We start from the raw sequence: 24736 nt of genomic DNA on the forward strand, positions 1-24736 counted from the left end.
GGAAAAGCTATAAAATTCAGGTATGAAACAACAAAGGAAAACACCAACAGTAAAGTTCCATTTACCCAGGATATGTGATTAAACTGCAGAATAAAGGCATTTATAGCAACACATTCTAGAATTAATGGTCTGTACAGTTAAGGAAAGCAGAAAAGAGCATAAACTGCTATTTGAACAGAAAATTGACAAGGTTGCCACCCTGTCCTCAAACGTTCAAGAACACCAAAAAAAAAGAAAAACAAAAAAGAAAAACAAAGCCAAAACAAGACAAAACCAAAGCAAAAACAAGACAAAAACAAACAAAAAAAACAACCAAAAAATCCCCCCCCCCCAAAAAAAAAACCCTCACCCTCTTGAGTGACAACTAGCTAAAGATTTAAAAAAGTACAAGCAAAATCTTTTCAAACACATCTGAAGTTGGTAGCCTGCCAAACTCAGAAGAGCTAATAGATGATCAGAGTGGAAGAGGAATGCTCAAGTAAGATAAGGTTGCAGCACAAAATCTAAATTAATTCTCTGCAGTAGAGTTTGTTACAGTGGAGTTCAGAGATTTCCTAAACCCACTCTGGAGCTTGTTTTGAAGGGAATGGTCAGAGGAACTCTCCCACATTAAGGTTTTGGCAGAAAAGGTTTTGGAGCAGTCTGATAAAAAGGAAAATCACCTTGGCAGGAGAGTGTCTGCCCAATGGTTCTGGTCTAGTGGAAGGTGTCCCTGTCCATGGCAGGGGCGTTGGAACAAGATGATCTCTAAAGTCCCTTCCAACCCAAACCACTCTATGATTCTACAAGTCTGTGAATTCAAAAGAACCTCATGTATTAAAGTGTGGTGGTGCAAACCAGCATGTGACTCTTTGTGTAAGTCAACTTCGGGTACAAAGAAATGAAAAGGTAGAGAATGTGGTCCTAATTTTCAGACAGGTCTCTGGTATAAACCAAGAAATTACAGATGTGAGTTTGTTAATATAGTCCAAAGAAAATTATTAAGCATCACATTAAGGGAGAGAAGCCGGGACACACAAAACTATCAGAATTCTTTGTCAAAGTCAGCAGCTGTGATAAGGCAGATGTGGTTCAGATAGTACCCTGATTATCCATAAATCTATGTCTAAGATCCCTTTCTGAAAGCTTCTAAGGAAACCAAGATGCAGAGGAGGGAACATTAGAAGATGGGATTAAAATACAGTAACCAAAGAACGGAAAGAAATTGCCAGTTCTCACCATGAAGAGAGAGAAAGAATGGAATGGAATGAAAAGGGTTGGTTTAGGCATGAAAAGTCCTTAAGTACTGTTTCTCCTCTCTAGGACAGATATTTTAAGTATCACATTCTGCCTCTAAATAATTGACCAACTGGAAGTGTATCTCCAGTGTTCCAGGAGGTACTTTCATTTTTCCCTAATGCACAACCACAAGTTTTGTGGAACTGCATCATTACTTGTCATTACAATATTGCCTTCCAGCAATTAATACATCTATACTGCAACTAAGATATTTTTCCATATAGACTTAGAGCCTGCTTTATTCTCTCTGACCACAGATTTCTCCTCTGTACTCATAACTTTCCTGAATCAAATTTCTGTGATTCATAATTGCAGTAATATAAAATTTATAATCTACTTGCCTTTTCTCTTCTTCCTTTGATATATAAATTCATTTATTCTGTTCAATTTGCTTAAAAATACTTGAACTCCTGACATCTCTCAAAAACAAAGTTTTCAGGCCAACTTGCATTCTTTTTAGTTTTTACTTCAATTATAAAAACCGTTTTATGTTAGAAACCCTTAATTTCTTTTTTTGTACTTTATATGCATTTAAATGTTTAGATTCATCTCTCTTCTGGAGACATAAACTACAGTGCTCACAGATTACCCTTCTGTAAAACACCTATCATGTTTGGGAGGGAATACCTTGTACTCATTTTTCAATATTACATGTATTACATTTTAGATCACAATATTATTGGCATAACACCTTCAACAGGCATTTACCTAAAAACTGTAAAATACTTCAGTGAAAACACTTTCCTTAACACATGACACAAACTTGACAATTCTCTGTTGAAGGAGCATCTTTTTATTTTTCCAGCTGAACTCTTCACCAAACATTTCTGAAGATATTGTTTAGTATTAAGACTTGAAGTTGTACAAACTTTGATGTTCTGTCAACTTTTACTCAGTGAAAACATATCTGGAATGGTTGCTTTGCTGCCCACTTGCACTGTTAAGAACATAAAACTGAGGGCTTTTTACTCACTTAGATACCAAATAGATTTTATAGATGAGTCCCACCTTGTGTCTTTATCCACATAATGCATTTGAATGGGCCAGCTCAAAGCCAATTTACTGCAAGTATTCTCATTTTCAAGTAATTATATCCCTATTTTACGCTGAATTTATTCTCTTCCTAAGGCAACCTACAAGACAGAAGCTAGTTCTTACTCTCAAGAATATTCAGAAGTCACTTCCAAAGCTATAAAAACCTACTGAAACTTTAGCTCCCTGAAAACAAACAAACAAACAAAAAAGAACTTAAGCAGATTAAATTAGCAACAAATGCTTTTGACATTTCCTTTAGTTATATCTCAGTGTTCCTGTTTCAAACCTGAAGAATAACTTTCATGGCTGAAAACAGGTCTAGTATTAGAAATTCATTTGCTAATGTATAGAGCAGAATGTCACGAGTTTGGGGATTTCCTTCACTGTTTTTTGTTAGGGTTTTTCATAGAGTTTTATTTTACCAGATGGCAGATGCTGGGGAAACAAGGCTGAAAAAACACAGGCGATGGAGGTAAACTCAATACACTCACGCTGAAACACAGAGATGGTTCATTCTCTACTCACAGAAAGAGGTTATATCTATTTCTGTTTTCTGCACACGCTTAAGAAACAGGCAGAAAAAAAAGTTGGCACTCTTTTTTTCCCCCTCTACTTTTGTAAACTTCCATTGACATTTTTAATGCTCTTGAAGTCTTTTCTTAGGGCCTGAGCACCGTACTTTGATGTCTTATGAGATAAACTCCACTTGACTTCAAGCCTGTATCTCTTATCTTCTCACTTTGGGGCTTCAATGACAAATAAAAATCCTTAGCCTGCTTTATGCAACCATCAGGTCATGATCTGGTCAGATCTCATAAAACAAACAAAACAAATTGGAGTCAATACTTCAGACAGAAATCTCCACTAAAAAGGAGCAAGCAAAAATCTTCTAAACATAAGAATGCATCTACTTCAATATTTAATCTTCACTATCTTCTCTTCTAGTCTCTCCTTTGGTCAGTGGGATTTCGCCCTGACTAGTTAGGGTCATGCATCTGTCAATGATGGTTAGGGTAAACCAGTATCTTCCACATCTTAGCTGCTGCACATTCAAACAGGACCACTATAAAAAAGCTTACTTATTTTCAGTTTTTAGAAATTTCCCTGATTATTTTGTAATTTTTTGTTTTAAATATGAAGTCACTGGAAGCGTAGAAAACTGTGTACTTCCTAATTCATGCAGTTACCCTGAACTAGGGGGAATGACAAAATCAAAAATGAGATACATTTCTGTATCCAATATTCAATAACAAGTCAATTTCTTTAGCTAATGTTTATCTATTTCTTTAACTAATATTTATCTACAGTAATTACATTTGGGAATAGACAGTTCTGTATTTAAAACACAGGACAACTAAACTATAATTTACATGAAAATTGAACTTGAACTCTCAAAAAACATTTCAGGTTAAAATTTCAAACTTTCCTTCCAAACCTCATTCCAACTTATATGAAATGCCAAAATCATCAGCTTTTCTTCCAGAGAACATCTTTTTGTAATCCAATCAGTTTGGTGTCTTGTCCTATTTCTCTTCAGGGATGCAAATAAACTGTTTCTCCTGGGCTTCATCTCTTCATTTTATTGTGCAATTTTAAAATCCTGCTTAACAAATCAGTCTTGTAAGCCATACACTTTTAATCTAGTACTATGTATCATGTCCAGAAGAGTTATCAGTTGCAAAATCCCCTTCCCTCTACTCACAAGATGCTTACAGCCATATCAGCCACAAGCTGAAATTTCTGATCTCTCTGTCCCCTTTCCTTGTCCTTTCCTTAAAATTACTTTTCATCCTGTGTCTGCTACACCAGCCATTAAATGTGCTGTCAAGCATCAGCAGTTATAAATAGAAAACATTCTTCTCTCCTGATTGGGACAGAGCTGCCTATCATTCAGCTGAATGACACATCACTGATGAAGGAGGAAGATTTGGCTGGATCTCCTGAAAATTGTAGAATTCTAGGGTGTTTTTTCGGGGGGCTTGGAGGTGTCCAGGGTGTGTGGTTATGGGCACAATGGGGAAACTGGAATTGTAGTGCTAAATAATACCAATTTATTTTAAAGACTTTATCCTAATTTTACTGATTAGGATAGATCCTAATCAGTAAATCCTGTTTTTTCTGATTTCTCATATTGGCATCAGAATTATGATTATTTAAAGAAAAAAGCTGAATTTAAGTTATATTTTCAAATTTATTGTCAGTTCTTTCTACAATATTTTTACCCAATATTTGCAGATTTAATAAAGCAATACAAAATGAAAAAAAGTAGATTCAATTCCAGTTATAAATAAATAACTCTTAGATATGTCTTTAAGTTTTTAACAATAACAGGCAAAGAAATAACACAGCATGATTTGTTGATTCTCATAAAAAACTTTCCATGCTGGTAGTTATCCACATGCTTGTTGAGTGGGCACCCTTAATGCTGTTCTTATAGATATATTGCTTTACTTTACAGAAGGTAAAATATAAATTAAAAAAGACATTTTGTCTAGCTCCCTACACTATATAAACATGTAATAGCTTTCAATATGTAAAGAGTTCAGTCATGCTAATGCAGGAAAAATCAAAATTTAGACTTCGTTCTGCTCGCATGCAAACACAATGTCCATGAGTAACCAACACCCCATAGAGTTATCTCTGAAGGACAAGAGTTGCTGTTCAGGAAAAATCATCATTTGATAAGTGTGTCATATTTATTTAGTTTTTCCTTTTTGATTCAGAATAAATAATTTTATATAAATTATGTGAAACAGACTAGTTATTAAGCAGATTATTTATGTTCCTCATTTTTCAAATTTGACCGGTTTTAGCCATCTAAGAACTACACTAAAAAGACCTGACATTTCTTTTGCAGGCTTTTCCTGACAATTTAAGTCTCTCTACCATGCTAAATTCAAAGAGGTTTTTCCTCTAATTTCATTTTTTTAAAAATTTTAGTGGATTACTTCAGGTTTACTTATCATAAACCTCCAAGGTTATTCCAGATACAAAACTAGACATATGAACCCTTTACAATAAGGTTTTGGATACTTCTTTTAACACTGTCACTAGATAAATCTAATTGGTTCATATGTCCTAGGTAAAAATTGAAATTTTTTTCTGTATAGGTAGACTCCACTGAAAACAATTTATAAGTTAAATCCTGTTTTAACTGGTTCTAGATAGCTCTCTCCACTTTATCTGCGTCTGATTTTTGTGGAAAGCTGTAAAACACTAACACATTAAGAAAATGTTGCAACCCTATTACATTAAAAGCTCAAAAGGATGCAAAAAGGCAGACATTTATATTCATTTTTACTCAGTGAGGAATAGCTTGTCCTTGGAAAGGCAATGCTTCTACACTTTCTTTTTCTGAGGAAGTTATTAATCCGGAGTTGTTACCTTTAGGTGGCTACCTTATAACCCTTCTCCACATAAGGGTTATACTTTTTCAATAAAGGTAATCAATATGTTCAGCTTCTAAAAATGCTTTTGCATAACATGGCAGGATAAACTTGCTCTCAGCTGCCATTTTATGTACATGAACATACCTGAGTAACCCCAACATTTCAATGAATATTTATTTAACGTATTCCACATAACGTTGCTTAAAAAAATATTCTAATATTCCTCAGTCTTTAATCTTGTTCTTAAAGGATATGATGTTACAATTCCCCTAGAGCACCTTTCATAAATTCAGTGTGCCTTACATTTTGTATCAAACCTAAGTCATGCAGAGGGACAGTACTTAAAGTGACATTGAAGATTGCATTACTTGGTATATATAAATTTGAACTGAGGTATGAAAGTGATGCCCTTCAAAATGCTGCAATTTAAAATGAAATGATAATGCTTTCATGTGTAAATATGTACCTAATACTGATTTAATTCAAAATTTTCAAGTTAATATAGTACCTACAGGCAAGCCTGGGGAAGAAGTGTGCTCTACAAAAGGGAAGTCTGCAAGATGAATTAAAGTTCCTTTTCTTCAGGACTTGTCCTAAACTTGACAATGACTGTATCTCCACAGCCTTTTCCACTCGGGAAAATTTGGAAACTGAAATTCGAACAATTTTCTAAAATGCAAAATGAAAACCACATTTAGGCCCCTGGAATTACCTACTACAATGTTCAGTAGCACACAGAGCTCTGAAAAAGTGTCTGACCTTTCATAAGACAGAAATCCAGAACTTCTCTTTTTTTTCTTCTGCCTTCAAAGCCATCTTTTCAAATGAAGATCACCACCTAACAGTGGAAACTCAGATACCACTAGCCCATGAAAGATATTCCCTTTCCCTAAACTTTCTTCAAAACTGTAAGGAGAAGAGAGAATTTTAACACCCCAGACAGCTTATTTCAAGGAAATGGATGACTAATGCTGTAGCCATCTTCCATTTTTGAAGCTCACTCTTCCATACTATTAATATCACCACAGCATGATGTTCTAACACCATTTTTCAGTCAGACACCTTTACTCCATAGACACTTTCTCATCTCCATCTCCCAGGTAACAGCTTCAAAAAAATCATCCAGCAGATTTGCTGTGTCCATGAGATTTGGAAGATAGAAAAGATCCCTTCACCTCAGAATATTCTTGATGTCCTTCATAAAATCTCAAGACCTTAATATGATCATGTCACAGCCCTCTCTTATTCCTTGCAGTCTGATGAATAAAATGTAAACATGGCAAAAATTGGCTATTCCCCTTCTACAGGGGCTTTTTTCACTCTCCATTTGGGTTATGTTCTACACTTATCCAGGGAATGTATTTTTCATGAAATGTAGCCTAGACTGCTATCAGCTGTTTACTGGTGACACACAGATCTATCTGCTGGTACACACTGGGACACAACTCAGGGTCTCATCTTATTCACATCTTAAACTCTTTCTGATGAAATCATGGAATAGTGGCATGGAGAATAAACTCAGAGCATATGACAGTATGCCATGCAGATACCAAGTGCTCATGACATTAGTAAATACAGATCTGAAACACGAAATAAAAAAAAAATCAACAATTACACAGGTAATAGATTTGGCATTAGAATCTGTCTCCCCTCACCTCTTTTAGCTTTGCAGGCAGCATGACATATGTGAACATAAAGTATGCAAAGCTTAAGGAAATTCCAAATGCTGAACAGAAATTCAGCGTATTTAGCAACATAAGAGTCAAAATCTCACCATTTTGGGTTTTTCTTGGCAGGGGGATGGGACAGGGTAGGGAAGGTAGGGAAGGGAATATTCTGCTTTACTAATAGCTGGAGGAATAAATTCTGGAGGAAAAAGTTCAAAAGACTGTCACAAACCTTACCAACATAGGTCTAACACAGCAACTAAATGTCTTTCTGTGTCTTCTTCAGTAAGAGCATGAAGCCACACACTGAAAAGAACCTCAAACTTTCAGGATTAGCCACTGAACACTCACTGAAGAGGTGGGATGACAGGGTCATTTAGGAGATGAACCAATCTACTACATAAGCAATCTGTCATCAATAGACCATGGAAAATAAACTTGGTAGGCTTCAAGTACGATGGTCTGTATGTTTGGGAGCGACCTGCACATCACATATATTGTGTCACATGGCTTTCTCAAAACTCTGCCTTTAAGGTACTATCTCATTTTTTAACTGCTGGCTCTATTATTCTTCATTTAGATGATTGTCATGTCTCAGCTGGTTAGCTCAAAATCAGACTGTCATCATAGGAATCTTTGTGCTAATCTATGGGAAGATGATATTTTTTCAGTTACTGCATTATAGTTTTAGAAGTCTGAATAGCAAGGAAGAAGAACTAGAACTTTTCACTCATATGAATAAATTCAATATAATTAGAGATTATATAATGAAGTGATTGTTTAGAATACTAACACACTTTTAAAATACTGTTTAACTTCTAATGGGAAGATAAATTACATTTCCTTTAAGACTGTTACGTGATTATTATAATTACCTTAGTTCAGAGACCTGGCAAAGAAAGAAGCTGAGGTTAAGTGGAGGAAATACTTAGGATAATCCAGTCTAAGAGTAGAATAAAGACATAATTCCAAAGGGCAGAGAGGCAAGAACAATTCAAGGAATAAAAAAATAAAATAATAAAAAAAAAAAAACCCAAACCACAAAATAGCTGATTGCTATGCAACTATGAAAAGATTTATGAAAACACAGAAAAACTAGTATGAGCGTTATGAATTTGAAGTTCAGAAAACAACTATTGTTAAATAAATAATTTTCTTTTCCTTCAGTAAGATTTTAAGGAAACACAATGCTTACAAGCTTCACACACACCAAGATTTGTACTGCAAATAACCTCTCTGTCTCTGATGGAAAGAACAACAAATGGTGGACTTCAGAACATGCAAAAAGTATCAGTGAAATTTGACAATGGCAAGGGTAGGGAAGAACCAGGACAGATTACCTAGGTCATGCCATCTTTATTAGTAAATAACTTTGAAGAATATCCTAGAGGAATGGTTGTAAAAATCCTCTAGGAAATAAGTTATATCTACCAGGTTATACCTGACACACTCTCACGTTCCACAAAATGCCTCAAAACCTCCTCATTCACAGCCTTAATCTGTAGCTCACACAAAATTAAATTCGTGGCACTTTGTTAACAAACACAGAGCTAGGACTGTGCTAAACCAACAAACACAAACAAGTTATGTACTAACCTTCCCTGCTTCCTCTTACTTCACATAACTTTTAAAATTACTCAAATTCTTCAAAGGTTTTTTCCTAAAGAACTACTGTTTTTTCTCCATTTGCCGTATCTGCCTTTATTTCTATTGCACATTTTAAGAGAGTATAAACTGTGAGTCATGCTAAGAAATCACTTGCCAGGTGAACAGCTTGGGTAGCTGTGTGACACAGATGTTTTAACATGTCTGAGAAAGCAAGGGCCAGCTCAGAAGTTGTGTATGCACAGTCGTGGTTGATACACCCTTGGCACAGTACACTCAGAGGACTTCCAGTCATGAAATTCCTTAAAACAGCACTGAAGTGGTTTCCTCTTCCACGTCAGAATGAAAAGAAAACAAATAAAATCGATTATAAATTTATACATTTGATAGTTATATTTCTCCAAGGAGAGAAAACCTAATTGGTAATAGTTTGTGGGGTTTTTTTTCTTTTTTTTAATAGGTGATGTCATATTACATAATTTACCTTCATAAATTTAACTTTTTGGCTACTAAGAATTCTTTAACACAGAACATTTAACATCAAAGGACTGTAGTCAGAAAAATTAAAATGTGAAATTAGTATGATTTTAGAATTGTTAAAATACTTTTATTGAAAAAGCACACCATAATGTGTAATTAATTCCTGTTTTCAATTCTTGTTTCAGTCAAATACAAATTATTGAATAAAATATAAATGTACATTAGTAAAACATAGATTACATAAGAGTACATTAGTTAAATATAATGCCCTGTGAAAAGCTAGAAGTCAAATAAACCCAAAAGACAGCAGTAAAGAAGCATGTATTCTTCAGTCTCAGAAGTCTGTTCACAAATATGCCACTTATTTATTATGACAAATATTTATTGCAAAGGCTTAGTAAACTTTTAATTTTTAAGTCTTAGCAACTAAGGCCTGTTAAAGATACTTAACAGTCCTCCAGGTGTTATGCTCTCTAGATGTAATATGCTGTGGTGAAATATATTTCATTTTCTTTATTATGAAATTCCAACTCATATTTTATTATTGTCAACATAACATATTAAAAATAATCTTACTGAAGACAAAGGTATCCCAGTTTTCACTAGTGTTGTGTCACAAAAGCAAATATGAGTTCCTGCAAATGCAAGGAGCACAAGCCTTTCCTTTGAGAGGAAAATACCATCAAAACAATTGAATTGTAGAAATTACCTTGAATTTAGAAACTATGGTAAAATCAATTGCATTATTCCACTAAAAGTTTGATATTGGCCAGTTTGGAATTCAGTAGCTTCAAAAAAGACCTAAAAAAAGGTGAGTGCAACATATCTTCATTTTTAATATAGAACTTAATTAATATTTAAATAATTTGCCACTTTTAGCTACCAGGAAACTAATTTGACAACATTTCCTGGAATATACATAAATTTCTAACTGAACTTTTAAATTTGAGATAAATTTCATTTTATTATGTGAACCTACATGAGATTTCAGTGAGAAGACAGCTCACTTCCAGATAGAGTTGACTCTTAAATTCTCTACTATACTCAGGCAGGCTCAGCATATGCAGTTTCCATATAAAAACATGTTAAAAACTAAGGCTAAGAATGTCTATTTCCTAAGTGAAGATAAACCAGAATTACAAAAAACATACTCATGCACCATACTGAGTGATTCCTGACTGCCATTCATTAGAAAAAAAATTATTCTGCTTTTACTGAACAAAAATATTTTTTTCAAAAATGCAGCTGGTATTCTAAAAATACAAAATTAACCAAAAGCTTTTTATCAACCCTAATAAAGTCTTATTGCAGTGTTTCACAGAAACACAGCTAGGCAAATGCAAAGGCACTAAATCTGACAAGTGTGCTTTTTTTTTTTTTCCCGAATAATCATTTTACTTTAAAAGGAACTTTTTAATCAAGTTCATCGGTATTTGGATAACTTTCCATCCTAAGCTCTGCCATAGAGTAGGCATTTCATCTTATTTTCCTCAGGTAAGGCAAAATGGCAACACTAAGCAACACCACATGCACAGAAAAGGCAACATTATTCTGGGATAAAAAATATGTCTTCCCTGGAGAAGATATTAATAAGGATTTCTGCTGAACAATCAGGTCATTTTAGGAAAACTATGTTTATTTCTCTATACATCCATAAAATAGAAAATGACTTATATGAAATAGAATCCTGGGCATGATGATGAAGTGAGCAGATTTTCATTAGGTTTCAGAAAACCTATTGTAGAGTTGTGTGAGCAATTTATGTTTTCAATAAAAAAAGAAATTATGAAGTAAAATTCCATTAATCTTCAAGTAGAGGAGCTTTATGTTCATGTAATTCCATGCTAAATAAAACCAACCCTTCATTAATTTCATGGATATTGTCTGCCATGTTTACAGATGCTGAACTTAATCAGGTTGTTTTTACTAACTTTTCAATATATTGGTGGGTAAATAGGGTGTAGATAACCAATAAATCCAGAGAATTTAATGAAATTTAATTCTTCATAACATTCAACAATAATTAGTATATATATCACTTATACTATGAAAGAAGCAGCTTTCTTCCTAAATAGCACAAGTTCACTATCTTACCAGAAATGCTAATCATATTTTTATACTTCATTCTAACCTAAAAAAACTTCTTGCACACATACTTTTGCTCTCTGATGACAACATATAAAATACCATCTCTCTTTTGCCACAGTGGGAAACAGTACTTCCCCAATACCTATAATTTCATAATAATGCCAAAAGCAATTAGGACTCCACAGTACCCACAGAGAAAGAAAAGGAAATATTTTGACAGAGACAGTAGAGACCACAACAAATAAAGCACTTCAAGGAACCAGAAATATCTATCCTCTACTCAGTAAAAATCTTTTGTTAGTTTGACAAATCTACCTCATAAGTGAATGTATGGGAATGCAGGAGTGTTCAGTGTCTGGGACAAATTAAAAGCCAGAATTCTGAATGGGCAAGTTATTTTGCAGCTGCTATAGAAGTAAAAGTCCTTAGCAAATTCCAGCAGCAGGCTACCAAGTAGACAACAGGATCTGAGATAGGTGAGAGTTTTATCCATGAAGAACAATGAGGTAAACTGAGAGTTTTACTAACAAAAAAAATTGCTTACACAATCACAGTCTTCAGGAACAACCTAGTTATAGCTTCAAAGTCAGACAATGACAGTAGCACACAATGCAAACTTGTCCAGTTATGACAGTATAACAATACTTGTAATATAATACTAATACTAATAACAACACCACTTGGGTGGGGGAGAGGGTGCCCAATGGTAAAATAAAAAAGTAAATTAGATTGGAAGGAGAAATATGCTTTATTTTCTCCCGTTGGGAATTATGATCCCTGTCATCCTACAAACAGCATTTGGACTCAACCTTACATTTTAATTGATATTTCTGAATTGAGTATTTTTCAGAAACTTGCAGTAAATAAATAAATGCACAAAAACTTTGCTTTGGATTTTGTGAATCTATTTATAAAATAGTTTAACTGTTGGATTGCCCTACCAGGCTCTGAGAATGTATATTCAGTTCTTTTCTCTGCTTGAACAACTGAACATACACCTTGAAGGAAACTGTTCTCACCCTTAGATGTTGCAGTAATTGGTATGTGTCATAATATTTGGATGCATGTAATAGATTCAAGTAATTATTCAGATAGGAAAAACCCACACCATATTGTAAAAGACTTCTTAGAAAAAAATCATATATTTGATTTGAACTCTACTTCCTCTGAACTGTCCTATGTATTAGGCTGTAAAGTTTGACTTTTTCCTGTTTTCTGGCTCAGGGAATAATTTCAGAGGTCACAGCAATTGAAGCAGCATGACAAAGGAGACTGACAGAGACCTTCCCTCCATCCTCTCCTCACATCATTATCTTCAGCCCCAGACATGCTTATACAACTGTGAGGATCTAGTAAATATTAGTGCTCTTTTTCATTACCATTATGTGCTCTCTGTGTGTTTATAATTCATTACTTGCTAAAGGGTAAAAGAATAATTGTTTGTAAGCATGATAAGGTAGGAAAGGCAAAATGATGACCTAGATAAAGGGCATGTCAAACACTCAAACCTAGTAACAAGGGCACAGGCTGTAAAGAAACTACTACTCTGTTGCTTATTTCCTATTTGCTTTCAAAAATGTTATGTTTTTATATGTCTCTGAATGTGTTCTGTCACACACTACTAGGAAGAGTTTATACCTGAACCTGTCATGTGAACCCTATAATGAGCCCCTCTCATTATTTCTGCTAGGGATTTTGTTTTTCAGAATATTTTTTTGTTAAAAATGGGCTACTAATTGGCAAAATGCCATACATACACATTTGAGGTCTGCCAGACACGACAGAATGATGTGTTTCTCAGTAATGTAGTTTATAGCATATACAGACTTTCAGAACAAGCACAGTGCACATCACAGACACCTTAATTAGGTAGTAAAATTTAATCTGTTTATACGCAAATGCAATCCTACATGCCATGATACCCAAAAATATACAGATGTACAGGTTTACAGGAGGAGTGACTAATTTGTGGTTAGTGCAGATGCAACATTACTTGCCTTCTCAGCACAGCAATATTAAAACACCTGCTGCATGAAGGATGATGCAGCCTAAAGTTCACCAGAAGCCTTACACTGTGAGCAGTTACAAATTGCTTTTGTTGTAAATTTTAAATGGGCTACCACACTTTGTTTGCACAAACTTTTAATTGCACACATACCATGCTCCACAAAATTCCACAGGTCCTTGAAGCATCGCTACATCTGAATGGTTTCAAAACAACATGTTAGTTTATTAGAGGAATCAAGCTGTTCTGAATCTCAAAAGGGCACAAGGAAAATGCATGACATCTAGCAGACTGTAGTACTGCAGAAGGGCACCTACTGAGAAAGCCAGCAATAATTGAACCATCTTTTTGACAAAGGAAAAAAGCATAAAACAGTCTAATCCTTAATGTTCTACATATGCTAAACCATCCCCAAAAGCTTGGATGCACTAACATAAGTATAGCTGCGAATGCCAAAATGCCATTAAAAAAAAAAAAGAAAAAAGAAAAGAAAAAAGCAAGCCGTGGTTGGTATTTTAAATTTGCAAATATGCATGCAGTTTACATGGGAATTATTTTCTTTGGGTAGTTCTGAAACTTCATTTTTCCCCTGAAGAGGGAGACTCAAAACAAACTAATCTGAAGGTGGAGAAGACCATGCTTGAATATACAGTGTGCAGATTTGACTGAAAAATAGTTTTACACAATCAACATTTATGGGGTAGATAAAATTATTTTTAAGAACAGTCCTGCTAAAAAGATAGTAATTCCAGAAGTAAATATTCATGCAATTTATATCAGTTATATCTTGACTATATTAAAGGTATCATAAAGGAATCATAATATTGCATTAACACTGAATAAATCCTATCATTTACCATTGTATACTCAGTTCTTGTGATCTTTGAAAAATATTATAATGAATAATAATTTTAAAGCCTTATTTTAAATTTTGGGTATGCTGAATACTGTTTTCCTCTTAATCACCTTTAACAGCTGCTAGAACAAAGACATTATATCATTACCTTTCTTATGTGAGTACCCCAGTGTGCTACCACAGATGTTCAGCTCTCAGGGATTGATTTAAAGCCTGGAAGTCCAGGAGGACACAGGCAAGTATCATTACCTTTCAAAGGCATCAGTTCCTCAAAGAACCCACTCAAAAGCATATTTTAAACACAGTGGGAAAGGCTCTAAACTGTCAGAGATGTATCATAAGAACTACAATGACAACTTAGGTTAGAAAATGTCGCCTGTCATTGAAGGCCTGGTTGAAGGATAAATTAGTTTTAAAAAGATAATTAAAATAGGCTTTTCCAAAAGGAATGTCTGGCCTAAACACTTTGACTGCACATTTTCATCATGGCCTATTCAGAAGTAATGTATCTTTTTGATGTTATGCCTTTCAAGTACACAGCAATTGAAAAATTTGGCAATGGCATAAAAATCTAAATGCGTTCCATAAGACAAACACAATGGAAACTATAATCTTTTGATAAAGGGAATGCCTAGGGCAACCACAATAAAACAACAGCACATGCAAAATTCCCACACTGTACAAACAAACATCCTGCATCTGTAGTGCTCTGTGAGACATCACCACTGGCAGGAACATTAAAAATCTGTTGCTTAAATGCCAGCTCTGTGCTGAGACTTGCTGCTGGAAAGACAGAGAGGGTGAGGGATGCTGGGAGAGGGGGATTTTCAGTCTCAGTGCAAGCCTTAGCCATTGCAGCAACCACACCAACTCGACTCTTCCTTACAGGGGATCAGATTCCTGAGGATGCCTGGGCTGGTCTAGCAGAAGCTGAGCCAAACATCCTCCCTATTGCCCACAGGTTACACAGCAAAGGGCACAACACAGGGACAATTGTCCAAGGACAGTTCACTTCAAGAAGTTATCATGAACTCTGTAGCAGAGTAGAAAAATTTCCTCTGAGAGAAAATTTCAACAAGTGTAGGAGGCTTCACAGTATTTAGTGAGATTGTGAAAAAAACACCTATTAATGGCTAATATTTATTTATGATTTTAGCACTTTATTATATAGGAATATCTAAAGAAAAATCTTACATGAAAAATAAGCTGCATCTTACTTTCAGTCTTAGCAAACAGCCTTGTTTTACTTTTGGATCCCATGAGGAAAAAAACCTAGGACTTCTTCTCTTCAAAGACAGAAATACCTTTTGGAAAGAACTAAAACTCCATGTCAGTTTAGAAAGGGGAAAGCCCCTGTCACTACATCTGCTCTGCAGACATTTTTCTGTTTGGGTTTTGGTTTGTTTTCTTTTTTTCCCCTCTTGTACAAGGCAGTATAAAAAGGATTTGTCATGAGGAATCACTGTGATTTTCACTGCAAGGACTAAATGTGATTTTCTTTAAATACATCTGAAGGAGAAAAAAAAATCATGAACAAACTTCAGAATCATTAGGTTTTTGGAAGATCATAATGAGTAACTTTGATAGAAATTATAAAAAGAACATATGAAAGCTATTCTAGAAATCATTATATTCTGCTACAGTCATACCTACAATTTGAAGCAGAAAAAAAAGGTAAAAAGGTAAATAAACACATATATAACTACATAATGCATAAGTATGTGTACCTAAAGATTATATTGAATGTTGAGGTGTGTATAGCAAGGTAGTAATTTCTAGTATGTTTAAAAGGAATTATTTCCATTGACTGACAGCAGGACAAAAACATTTGGTGTACTTGTGTTAATCACTAGAGACTTTTTCCTAACCTTATTCAGTTATGGACAACCTCATACTTGTTTTGGCCTATGATGATTCAAGTTTGCATATTCATTTTTTGTACATCCCAAGTCCACTATTTTCTGCTACAGTCACAGTAGCCCTTGGGATTCTCAGCCCTGGGATGCACTTCTTCAGTGTGTGATGCCTCTGGTCAAAAGCAAAGGGTTTGCATTCTACTAGTGGTGTGCACCTTGCAATTAATAATTCCTAAATCTTGGATATATCCATCAATCATTCTACTATGAAAAGTCATATAATGATTTTTATGTAAAAGTACTGTGAAAAATAGAGGTGTAAAGAAAAAACTGTGTAGGATAAAGACTCTGTTAGTTCTTCTTTGAAGTAAGTTCAGAAGAAGACTATCACGTATGTTAGATCAGATCTTGTTATAGCCATGATGATGATGATGATGATATTCCATCTCTATTTAGCTATTTTCAACAGGTACCTCTCCCACTTGCAGACATTATAGATTTCTAGTACAAATGAATCGTTGTCATGACAGATAATGTTTTTTACAATGACTAGAAGCACTTGGTTGATTTAAAGGTGAGATCAAAGCTTGCTCTTCCTAGGATGTGAAAGGGTATATTTTCTGTACCGAAGAAGTAATTCTATTATTACATGACACTGTATTAGGGAAGAGTCATTTCACATTTAAGTCCACTTAGGAAAGCAATCCTAAACATTGCTAGCAGTCATGTAACTTGAGTTAGTACAGTATACTAGAAACATGTTACAGGTTACAATAAGGTAAAGATATAACTCCACAGTAGCACAAAATACCAAAAGATGGCAACTGAAAGATAAGATGCAGTAACTTGACCCAACCATATATGAATAAGCTGTGCAGATTGCTCCAGTTACCAGTGAAATTCTCTGTGCAGGAGTGATTATATCCATGTAAATTAGTGCACAGCAAAAAAGGAACTGATTTGGAGCTGATGACCTGGCCCCTCTCAACAAGTTTCATTACATAAACTAATGTTTCATTACATAAATTTATTGTATTTTAATGTATTGAACATGTTCAAAAAACATTTTGAATGTATAAATAGACCAGTCAGTCTCACGTTGTTATTGGGGAGCCAAACTGAGCAAAAGGCTTATCAGTAACAGTAAAAGTGGAATTCACATTGCATTTTCTACCTAGGAACAATGCCCTCAATTCATACTGGTGACAGTGACAGTACTGAGACATTCACTCACTTAAGCAATTTTCTTACTTAACCTTCTATTTTCAGCCTTCTCCAGTTTTGAACTGACGATTCTAAAATTTGCAAAAACCTCGTAAGAAAAAATATTTAATTTAGACAACAGAAGGATAACTTAATTCAAGCTTTCAGTAGAGATTCAAAGATTATCTCCAGTATTTCCATGTACTTGGCATCACTCCTTATATTTGTTTTATGATTAATTTCTCTTAATACATTGAAATCTATAAGTCTCATCTCTACTGCATTGTCTTTATATACCACCTAATTCAATATCTGTTAAAATCCTTCTTCTGTAAACTTACAATGATGTGCTGTATGAGTTCTAATGCCAACCAATTTCCATGTTGCTGTATATGAAAATTCATTGTAGGAGGCTAATGCAGGAAAATATTCTTGGACCTTGAAAACTGTGAATGCTAAATACTGATTATTTCATTTCTTTCTAACTGACTTCTTATGGACTTCTTCCTATTTCTAGCTCTTCTTACATCAGAATTTTAAAAAGCAGTACTGTTCAACACTTCTAATATTCCCATTAAATATACTAAACCGAAGAACTGAATCTGTACTGTCCTCACAAAACTCTTTCTTTTTAAATACAGTTTACTTTTTCTTTCCTTTGGCTTTCAGAATCCTCTATTTAATATTTCTAGACTTCTTCTCAATCCCTGTTCCTTTATTTGTCAAGCATTGACTTGCCTTTTGCTTTTTTAATTATAATTTATAATTATCTGCTGCAACAGTCTTATCTGTATCATAAACTCTAAGGGAAAACCTTAGGCCTTTGGTCATCTTATTTTCTTTTTTATTTTCTCTCATCTTATTAAAACAACATTTAGCCATGTGCTGCTACATTACTCTCTTTTATTTCTATTCTAAACTGACATTGTATTATCAACTATTTGCACAAAAATAACATTTTGAAAGATCTGGTTTTATACAAGAGCTACATAATCACAGAAGTAACTTTATTATCTTTTGTTAGTTTTAACTACAGATGTTAAAAAGAAGCGAACTGCAGACCACAAAGAAACTACACCCGTACTTGGAACTGTATAAAAAAGGAATGTTTCAAAATTCACATGAAATATTTAGCAAAGAGGAATGTGGTAACAAATCTGGTAGATCAGAGAGACAATGTGTATTCATTCATAGGGCTCTGGCTTGTGAGGAAGAAAAGGGTGTGTTTTTTTAATACTCCCCAACATTAAGCTACTGGTATGGTCAGGGAGAGTCACTTCACTCCCCTGGGCTTCTGTCTTCTTCCTGCCTTTGCCCTGTCTATACAGATTGTAAATTCTTGGCATGGCTTCATATCAGAGATGGGATAAAAATCTCTGAGTATCTAGATATTATTATTTACAGATGTTAATAGACTACAAAAGAACAGATTTTCTGATATTCACACTGACTTAGCTCAAATTATTTATTTATTGATAAAATTAGCTTCTAATTCCTTTTAGAGCTAGATGAATTCTAGTTTTAATCTACCTAGAAAATACAGTTATAAAGAAGACAAAGAGATCTCCAATTACAAGCTTTTATCCATTTCCTCAAATCTAAATATTGGCGAAAACAACTCCTTTTTCAGTTTAAAACTTTCCTTGATAGCTTTGCTTGCAAGAAATATGCTTTAGTCATTTAACACAATATGTGATAATTTAAATACATACCAAATTAGATATTAGAAGCACAAAAAGCATAGTTCTATAGGCAAAGTCTTACTTGCAAATATAAGTAAGAAAGTAGAAAGAAAATAAGAAAGCAAACAAAAAACCTACCTTTGTCAACTTGGTGTGCACACTTGCAATCACAAAAGTATTTCTCTGGAACATTTAAAATCTCAGAAGTAATGCAGAAACTGTTTAGAATAAACTAGTTGGTGACAATATGAAACCAACCAGGTATATTTTCTCTTCTTGATTTTACTGGAACTGGCCAAAGGATCATCTATGACTGACAGTTAAAAGGAAATTTTTTCCACAGTGGAATAAAGAGGAGCAATACGAATTTCAGAAATCCTCTGCTTTGACATCAGCACTATTTATATTATTGGATAGTTATAAAGAAAGCATTAAAAAAATTCTTCTCCTCTCCAACAACAAGCAACAGTCAGTGACATTGTCAAAAAAAAATAAAAAGAGGAGAAGAAAAACCAAGCTTAGCTTAACATTTCATAAAAATGCTCCAAAAAACATAAGAGAAGAATTTCATATATTTCTGGAATAAATATTTGACTTAACACTGTTTGTAGGCATGTGGTCTGGCATACTAAATTAAATTTTAATTTAAAACATATTATGATAAAATTTTATAAAAATTGACAATGAATTTATCCATAATAATAAACATACCAATGTTTGCTGCATCAAGAATTTCTGGTGTCTCTGTTGGCAACTTCTGAAGTGTCTGTTTACCATCTGTCTTCTCTGGTGAGCTGTTGTATTGAGACTGCTCTTGGTCTTCATCTTGAGCAACAAATGAAATTACTCCTAAAACAAATAGATACCAGGTGTTATATTATCCAGGCATTAGCTTTAAAAAAAGAGACTGCCAGACATGTACGAGCATCTCCTCAGTTCAGAACTAATAAAAAAATGAAGTAAAACTTCTACTCCAGGTGTCAGCCATCCAATTATAATTTATGGCATTTAAAAATACATCTTGAGTGAGTACAAGGAAATTCATCATTTTTTCTCCCAAAAGTGCTTTTCTACTTACCTGAACAGATCCGTAATGAGTACATGGAAAAAATCAGTAATAAGAAATACAAGCACACCCACTTCATAAATATTATAAAATATAGTGGTCAATAACATTACTTTTTTTCCAGCTCAATTTTCTATGCATAGTCTTGATTCTTTCTGGTTTTTTTTTTTGTTTCTTTTGTTTTGTTTTTTTTTAATCAGAGTGTCTCATTCTAATGCTATAAGAATGAATGGAATAGCTAGAATATTCCTGTGGATCTAGTTTTGTATTGTATGTTAAGTTGTAATCAAGTATTTCAGGAAGACAAAATACAGAGAGACTGTAAAACCAGGATTTTCAAGTTGCCACTTGATAAAAGTGTCTTATTAAGGGCTTGGGAATGGAACTTTTAAAATTTGAAATGGAGAATTAATATGAGAGTCACAGAACAACTGGATTTGAAAACACCTACATCTCATGGTGGTTTTTGTTTCTCCAGCTTTGAGTGGGATGGATGTGTGCCAGCAGATCACATGGCAGAGAGGATGTGCTGTGCTCCCTGAGAAGCTGAATTTAGCACCTTTTTAGCTAATGGGAGAGCTGAAGCTGAACAGTAAGGCTCAGGTGGGACCTGGGAAAGGGAGCAGCAGTGAGGGTAGACATGGCACCACACAGGTCACACTTGGCTCAGGAAGCTGCTGTGACTTTGGCAGCCAGGACCTGATCAAGCCTTCTGAACATACACCTGTACACACCAGTCTCATTTACAGTTCTTGAGGATCAACTTTTTTCTCCCCAGACTTCCGAAAAAAAGCTGCATGGAACTAGATGATCTTTAAGGTCCCTTCTAATCCAAACCATTCCATGACTCTTTTCTTTTTAGGAGGGTTCAACCTTAATCAAATGGCCTCATGATTACTTTCAATAGTAACACTGTGCCAGAACGATGTTGCTCTTAGAAAAAAAAGGCAAATAGAACATAACTGAAGTCAAATGTTACCAGGAAGGCTTGAAAAACACAAAATTTGTTCATGATACTCTCACTGGTAGCTACCTCAGGTGGCAATTTCAAAAAGACAGACACTGACAAATTATTTCTGCTAAGAAGGATTGAATTACATAATTACAGGGGAGAATCTCTTTTACTTTGAGATACAGCAACTGGGTAGCACAGATATATACACCAAAGTTGAGAACAAAACCAAAAAAATGGAAATAGGTTTGTATTTAAATCCAGAGGAACTATACAAGTTTAAATTTAAAAACATTAGAATTCCAAATTTTCTTCTGTTAAGAAAATTCTATAAAAATACAAATAAATGAAACTAAGAATAAAATAAAAAAATAATTAAAACCAAAACAAAGCATTTTAAATGAAAAAGTTACACAAATTGGTAAAATTACTCCTAGTTTATAAGCCAGAAATTGGGTCCAAATAGGTAGAAGAATGATTGCAATTTCAGGAAACTATTACATTTTTTTTTTTTTAATCTTGAAAGATAAGGTAGATGTGTAAGAAGAATTAAAAAAAAAATATGGAAAGCTCAGGGGAATGATATCTGAAGAAAATAAGATATATAAATATTGATGTAAGAGGACATATTTAATGGCACTAATAGCTAATGGATCTTAGGATAAATACTGACTAGTTAATCTGACTTTATGTCTCAATATATAATCCTAGTATTATTGTGGTCGATTGAAGCACAATATTAGAAGAGAGAAGTAAAGTGCAAGAGAGAATTCATTAATTTTAAATATCATCCTTACTATCAATATGTTTGAAAGATATGAACAATTATAAGAAGCTGAGTTAAAAAAATGCAAAATTATAGCTTTAAAGTTGATAAAAAAGACTTGACTAAATGCTGAAAATCAATACATTCATAAAGACTTCTTACAGTAAATAATACTTTGTTAGAGTTCATTTTAAAATTTTTGAAATTTTTCCTTATAGTTCTTCCTTGTTGTGAGAATGGGGGATTTTCTTTACCAATTGTCTGTATTTCAGAATCATGTACTGTGCATATGTGTGTGTGGGAGAAAGAGGGGCAGAAAATGAGAGTTTTAAGTAAGGAAACAGTGCTTTTTTTTTCCCCTGCCCTGCTCTCAAAAGCATCAAAGTAATGGGCTGAGCCACTCTGAATAATTACTTTTTATTTGCAGCAAATATTGGAATGCTTGAAAAGTTCCAAAAGCATAAATCGCTAACGCTCAAGAATATTCCAAGAGTGCGTAGAAGAACTATGGTAACTAAAAACTACTTGAACTGCTAAACTGCTGTCCTGATAATCCAGCAGTGGCATGATCAAAAAATCAGTGAAGAATTGAAGTATAATCACTGACACTCAATTTTCCCTCTTTATGGAAAACAGATCTCAAACAAACAGAATTAATAGCAATGAGGTTATATTCTTGATCGATAAAGGTGACTGACTCGATGTAGTGAATTCAGATCTCTGCAAGGCTCTCAGTTAAATCTGTCAAAGTATTTCAATAAAGAATAATGAGTTTTACTACAGATGGTATACAGTTTATAACTCAGTTTATCTGCTTAATCTTAAAATATTCATAAATCATCTTTCATAATTTTTCATGGGTACCAAAGTATCTACCACTGGCTCAAAGTTATTTGAATTTTTTATTAGGGAAAAAAAAAATCATTGTTGGCAAGAACGGCAAATAACAAAAGAAAAGAGTGTATTAATTTCCAGTCAAATACAAAATGCAGAATCCTTATCAGTGAGGACAGTATATAGTATTGCTTGAGTCTATAAATTAATGCAGAATATTTTCCTAGGAAGTATTTCTAAACAGAATACTCTACTGGTTTGAGAGTTAATAGTGCAACCCAGTGAGCACTAGTGGAGATCAAGATAGCAGACGATACATAAATATATTAATTTATTCAAATTATAGGCTACAAAAATATTCCTGTCAAAAGATGTCTTGCAGGATGGGATAAAAGAGTTTTATACAATGAAGAAGAATAAAAAGTACTTAGTGCTCTAAAAAGTAATAAATAATACACTGAAAATGTGTAGGAAATGCATCAAAAATGAAAGATTTAAAATAAATAAAAAAAGCAAATTTACATTTTTTTCATAAGGTTCTGCTGAGCTTGGCTTCTGTGTTATGAAAGGGTTTTGACACAGGAAGTTCTGGTCTTTCCACTGTGAATCCCCCCCTGTCATCCTACAGAACCACCGTCGCTTACACTGACTTCATCAAAGGCAGTGGTATCTCATGTTTCCTTATTGACGCTACAAAACAGCCAATAAATAATCATTTGTTCACACACAGCTGTCCTCAGATGTTTGAGGTTTCTTCTTGTATCCAGTTGCTCAGTTCTGACTCCTTATGTCACACATTACACAACAATGTAACTTACCAAAATGTCATGGCTGACAATTTTCGAAGGGTACACTCAAAGTCAAACAAAACTTCTTGTCCATCCCAGAGATACAATTCCCACTGATTCAAGTGGCCACAGAATTATGCCATCATCAACTATTTTAGAAAACATTTCTCAGCTCTCCTTTAGCATATATATAAGACACTAAACTTGCACATATAGGATACTAATTTTGCCGAAGCAATAATACAAGTATTCCCAGAATTATACTGAAAATGAATAATTAAAATTTACATAGATCAAGTTTTTCTTTTTGCTGATACATCATTCCATTAAAAGCTTTCTTGGTCAAAACATCATTGCAAATTTCCTAGCTTTACTATCCAGTGTTTAAACATTTCATATAACTACAGTCCGTGTATTAATATCAAAGCTTTGTTTTATATTGCTTGAGATAAGATGTATCCCTTTAAAAGGAGGCAGGCTGATTTATTTCCCAATAAAATTGTAATTGCAACACAACATGTTAGACTGACTCGTTGGCTATATACTACAATACTCCATCCATGCATACAATTAAGAAAGCAAGAAATATTCAATGTTTTCTTTCTGTATAATTTAAATGGAGTATTTGAAATATATGTGTTGTACATGATTATTTTCTGCTGCAGAGAGATGATAAAGGTTCAAATATCCCAATATTTTAACTGGAAACAAGAACAGAAGGCTATATCATCATACAAATCAGAAAAGATATAGAAATGTTTGGGCTTGTGGTTTAAATATACCAACATGAATTTAATAAAGTCTTCGGAGTAGGACGAGGTATTTTATCTTTTCCTGTTTTGTTGGTTTTGGTGGGTTTTTTTTCTAGCCATAGTTGCTGCCATAAAAAAGTTTCACAGAAGATATAAGATAAACTAAAAAGAGGAGTGTAATCTATGTATGCTATAGCTTTGGCCAATTTTTCTTTTTGCAGTTTTCTACTGACAAAAAATGATATTTACTGTGGGTTAGAACAAACTTTATAATCTCTATTTTGCATAGGAAAACCTCTACAATGAGACAAATAAATTCTAAAGACTTTCTGTGAATCCTACTTACTACTTGTTGGTATACTGGGAATAATGAATTGTTCCCTGCATCAATGAAAAAAAATTCAGAATCAGCTCTAAGACTCACATCTAGGAGA

General features: G+C 34.0%; 1 protein-coding gene across 4 annotated transcripts in view; it reads right to left on the reverse strand.

Annotated features, from left to right (window-relative positions):
* The window catches only part of CFAP47 (cilia and flagella associated protein 47), a 287854-nt gene that overhangs the window by 116051 nt on the left and 147067 nt on the right, over positions 1-24736 (reverse strand). For all 4 annotated transcript variants that reach the window (XR_007908382.1, XM_051811713.1, XM_051811714.1 and 1 more), the window contains exon 50: positions 19856-19993. Coding sequence is in view for 3 of the 4 variants with exons in the window: in XM_051811713.1 (XP_051667673.1) it covers positions 19856-19993 (138 nt within the window). In the remaining variant the exon portion in view is untranslated. The remainder of the gene's footprint in view (positions 1-19855; positions 19994-24736) is intronic.

Source organism: Manacus candei, unplaced genomic scaffold (assembly GCF_025592945.1).
Source record: "Manacus candei isolate 608988 ecotype Guabito, Panama unplaced genomic scaffold, ASM2559294v1 h1tg000083l, whole genome shotgun sequence".
NCBI lineage: Eukaryota > Metazoa > Chordata > Aves > Passeriformes > Pipridae > Manacus > Manacus candei.